The sequence below is a fragment of the Pteropus alecto genome, unplaced genomic scaffold (genome assembly GCF_000325575.1).
Source record: "Pteropus alecto unplaced genomic scaffold, ASM32557v1 scaffold157, whole genome shotgun sequence".
Lineage (NCBI taxonomy): Eukaryota > Metazoa > Chordata > Mammalia > Chiroptera > Pteropodidae > Pteropus > Pteropus alecto.
Window position 1 is genome coordinate 2,158,957 of NW_006440626.1, and position 4,690 is coordinate 2,163,646.

Below are 4,690 nucleotides of genomic sequence, written 5' to 3' on the forward strand. Positions count from 1 at the left end.
TGTGAACCGGTTTTCAGGGCATCTAAATTGTTGATGAAGGGAGATTTCTCTTTGTAGGAATATTCTCTCTAATGAATGAAGGAGGAAGGAAAGAGAATATCTCCATTTTGTAATCCCCAACGAAAGAAGGACCTAGGCCTGTCCGGAGTGAGCACTCAACTGGCTGCGCCCAGCGGACGTGCTCTAAGTGTGACGTGCATGCCACGCTTTAGAGACTTAGCACGAAGGAACAAATTCAGGTTTCTCATCACTAACTTTCATCTTGATTATATGTTGAAATGGTAATATTTTAGATATATTGGGTTAAATAAGATTTTTAAAATTATGATCACCTATTTTTTAAACTTTTTAATGTGGCAACTAGATGATTGATAATCACCTACGCGGCTCCGTTGTGGGTCAGGTTCTCCTTTTGTGGAATGGTCAAAGGGAGAGCCCCAGGGTGGACGTGCTCGCCAGTGGCCAGACACGCCATCCAGCTCGCAGCTTTGCCCAAAAATCGACTCACAGCTCATCGCACTTGTAGGTCTGACTCCAAGTTCACAGGAAGCGCAGGGGCAGGGCGCGTGCAGGACAGGAACCTGTGAGGACCCCTCCAGGCGGGCGGCCCAGCGTCTTCACAGATGAGCTGCATAGGGAAAGCAGAGGAGGGAGGGACGATGTATAGATTTAAAGAGAACAACTAGCCAGAAGGCCTGGCCCTTATGTTTGCACAAGCCATAAAAAATATTCATCAGACAATTAGGGAGTTTGAACACGGGTTAATATTTGATGATATTCAGGAATTGCTGCTACTTTTTTTCAGTTGCGATAACAGTGTAAAATAGGATATTGTGTACTATAAAAAGGGGCCCTAAACCGTCAGAGGCTCTTACAGAGATGTTTTGGATGAAGTAGTGTGATGTCTGGGAATTCCTTCAAAACATGCGGGTGTCGTCAACTATAATTAAAGTAAAAAGAAAACTAAGCCAGTTCTGTGAGAAGTGGGTGGGATACAGACAAAACAAGCCTGGCTGCATGGTGACAGCTGTTGAAGCCGGATAATGGGGTTCTGTTATACTTTTCTCCTTACTTTGACATATGTTTGAGCTTTTCCATAATAAAAAGTAAAAAAAAAAAAAAATCCTTCTAATGATCATGGAATCAAAAGAAACCCTCTGAGTGCTCCAGGCCCCCTCCTTAGGCTGGTGGCCTGGGGTGTAGGTGGGGGCCGGGGCCACAGAGCGAGAGGTCCCGTGACACCCCGCCTTGTTTTGTGACCGCGGCTCCCTTGCAGGTGCCAGCCCTTCCGTCCTTCCCACTCCCGCCCTGCCTCTGTGGGGCTGGTGAGGGCAGACGGGAGTGGCCGGGAGACCGGCTTTCTTAGAACATTAGGAAGGATCCATTTCTCTCTCGACTGTCCTCCGCGCTTCAGTGGGGTGCAGCCCAGTTTAGCTGGCCCGTCGGATCCCTCCGTGAATGCGAAGTGTCGGGGCCTAAAACAACCCTGGGGGCTTTGGTTTTAAGGAGTCCTTGTCCTTCCTGACTGTGAGGGCAAATATTGTATAAATGACCTTACTGGCTTCAGAGTCTGAAAGTCTGTTTTCCATTAGTTATCGATACTAGTAATCAACGTCATCATTGATTGATAAACACTTATGGCACACCTACTGTGTGTCAGAGTGGAACCATTCAGGGGAGAGAGTCAAAACAGCTCCTGCTTCCAGCCGGTCACTGGACATGTGTCCTGTGCTGCTGTGGGCCGTGGCCGTGGCCGTGGCCGGGCACCCCGGCTCAGGTGCTGGGGCGGGGGGTAACGGGTAAGCGCTCAACCCACGTCCGGTCGCGTTCCCGGGCGCTCGTGAGGACACCTGCATGTGGACATCCTCCGAGCCTCCCTCCTGCACATCCTTTTTGTGCTTCTCTCTCAGGATGAGCGTGCAAACCATCCGAAACGTCTTCAGTGTCGAAACTGGCTATCGGCTCTCAGATGATCAAATAGTCAACCACTTTCCGAACCACTATGAGCTGACCCGGAAGGATCTGATGGTGAAGAACATTAAGAGATACAGGAAGGAGCTGGAGAAGGAAGGCAGTCCTCTGGCGGAAAAGGACGAGAATGGAAAATACCTCTATCTGGGTTCGTGTCTTTTTTGCTGGCCTCAGGTTTTACATAAAGAGTTGAGTTTTTCCTTTGGTGGCACAAGGCACCGAGGTGGCGACCATCAGCTTTGACAGGTGACCGCGTTTGTGCAGAGTGTCTCCGGAAGGCTGTGTGTGAGGTGGGGGTTCTCACATTTGGCATTTGAGATTCCGTGAGCACCTCGGGAATTGCCTGTCAGGAAGAGAACGTCCTCGCTGCCCAGTGTGGGGGGACCACTTTCCGAGCTACGAAGTGCCACGAGGGAGTGTTACTGCTTCTGTCGACAACCAGGGAGGACGTGTGTCCCTGTCCTGTGTGGCGATCAAAGCTGGGCTGTCTGATAGTTTCAGGATTCCTTTACGTACTTGGGCAAAATTATGTAAGTGACCTCTCCGGGCCTCAGTTGCCTCCTGTGATAAACGGGCGTGGTGGCGGTACCCAGCTCACAGGTGCCGTGAGGATGAGTTGATACAGGTTTCTGTGGCGCTTGGTACACAGGTGATAAAGGTGACGTTGCCAGGAGTTGAACCACCCAAGTCCTTGTTGTGTTAGATGCTGGTTTGGGGCTGCGGGTAACGACGCGGTGGCAGTATTTCTCCTCGTGGCCACTGCTGGGCTGGCTCACCCTGTCCCCTGTACTTTACCTTTCAGACTTCGTTCCAGTCACCTACATGCTGCCCGCCGACTATAACCTGTTCGTGGAAGAGTTCCGGAAAAACCCCTCCAGCACCTGGATCATGAAACCTTGTGGCAAAGCCCAGGGCAAGGGCATCTTCCTGATCAACAAGCTCTCGCAAATCAAGAAGTGGTCCCGCGACAGCAAGACATCTTCGTAAGTGGGGAGACCGCCCGTCCCTGTGCTTCCTCACTGATGGTTTCGTGGCGTCTGTCAGTCTGTCAGCCCCGCACCGGGTGGCCCGCACGTGCTTTTGCAGGTTTACGGCATTCGTCACACGGCGTCGGGGCAGAGGGCGTCGGGGCAGGGCTCTGCGGCATTCGTCACATGGCGTCGGGGCAGGGCTCTGCGGCATTCGTCACATGGCGTCGGGGCAGGGCTCTGCGGCATTTGTCACACGGCGTCGGGGCAGGGCTCTGCGGCATTCGTCACACAGCGTCGGGGCAGAGGGTGTCAGGGCAGGGCTCTGCGGCTGCCGTAGCCTCATTAATCACACGCTCCCACGAGGTGAGGTGCAGAGGGAAATGGCCCACAAGCCAGTGGAAGGTCACAGGAGCAGGGAGACTTGCAGGCTGCTCTTCATCCCAAAAGTTGATGTGACACCTACCGAGTCATGGAGTTTGGGGGTGGCAGAGCAACTGCTTAAGACCTGGGACCCGGATCCTTGACACTCACTGTCAGAGCACATTTTGCTGTGAGACCTTGAGGGTCCTCATCTGGGCAGACTGACAGCACCGCCCTTGCAGGGACGTGGGGACGGCCAGTTAATCCGCACCCGGGCACCCTTGGTACGTGTGGTCAGCACAGGTGTGACGCTAGGTGGCCGGTCGGGTCAGGTGTCCTCCCTGGGTTGGGGACTCCTCGGAACGGAGGGTGCTGGGAGTCCCGTCCCGTCTGAGGCTCACTCTGCTTCTGCGAGGTCCTTGACAGCGGTCACTGTGATCCTGTGTTGAGCATGGCGGCCGTGCCTTCTTGTGTAGTGCATTGCTAGCCCCTAGGTGGGTCAGCCCAAGGAGCACTCCCCAGATGGGTTCCTGGGAGCTGCTGCCACCGTCTCCAGGGGACACCGCCTCTCTCTTCTCACTTAGAGTCAGGGAGCTGGTTGCCAACCGACTGCGTGCACTTTGCTCTGTGCCGTCTAATTTTGTTTATCTCTGACACACGTAGGTTTGTGTCTCAGTCCACTAAGGAAGCCTACGTGATCTCTCTCTATATCAACAACCCGTTACTGATCGGCGGGAAGAAGTTTGACCTGCGCTTGTACGTGCTGGTGTCCACGTACCGCCCGCTGCGCTGTTACATGTGAGAGCCGGGGTCTGTTTCCGTTGGGGAGACCGTGCTTTGATGTGACACCTACTCCTTAGCACCGTAATGAGGGTCCGCGAAGCACACCGTGTGCACAGCACCTCACGCGTGATAAGTATTGAGTGACATGGCTAGCCTTGATGCTAACGTGAGTCTTCAAAATGAAAAGCAGCTTTTAACCAGGCAGACATGCTCAGTGAAAAAAGCCAGACGCAGAAGGCCACACAGAGTGTGATGCTGTTTCTATGCAACACCTGGAATAGGCAGATCTTTTAGAGGCAGAAAGTAGGTTGGCATTCGCCTATCACTGGGGTTGCGGGGTGACCGCTAAAGGTCACAGGGTTTCTTTTTGGGGCAACGCAGATGTTGTAAAATTGATTGGGGTGATGGCTGCACAGCTCTGCGAATGCACCAGAAACTGGTGAATAGTTTCCTTTAGGTGGGTGAGTTACGTGGTGCGTAGGAGTTACATCTCAATAAGGCCGTTATAAACACCACCAACAACAACAAAAAACAAAAAGAAGCAGCGCTTTTCAAAGTTTGAAACAAACCGGCCCACAGCTCTTTAGAGGACAGTGTTATTTTTC

At 52.8% G+C, this 4,690-nt stretch overlaps 1 protein-coding gene across 29 annotated transcripts in view; it reads left to right on the plus strand.

The window, feature by feature from the left end:
* TTLL1 (tubulin tyrosine ligase like 1) overlaps positions 1–4,690 on the plus strand; it is a 41,003-nt gene that overhangs the window by 10,925 nt on the left and 25,388 nt on the right. For all 29 annotated transcript variants that reach the window (XR_001517369.2, XR_003047942.1, XM_015593586.2 and 26 more), the window contains 3 exons: positions 1,911–2,119; positions 2,774–2,954; positions 3,966–4,100. Coding sequence is in view for 27 of the 29 variants with exons in the window: in XM_015593586.2 (XP_015449072.1) it covers positions 1,911–2,119; positions 2,774–2,954; positions 3,966–4,100 (525 nt within the window). In the remaining 2 variants the exon portion in view is untranslated. The remainder of the gene's footprint in view (positions 1–1,910; positions 2,120–2,773; positions 2,955–3,965; positions 4,101–4,690) is intronic.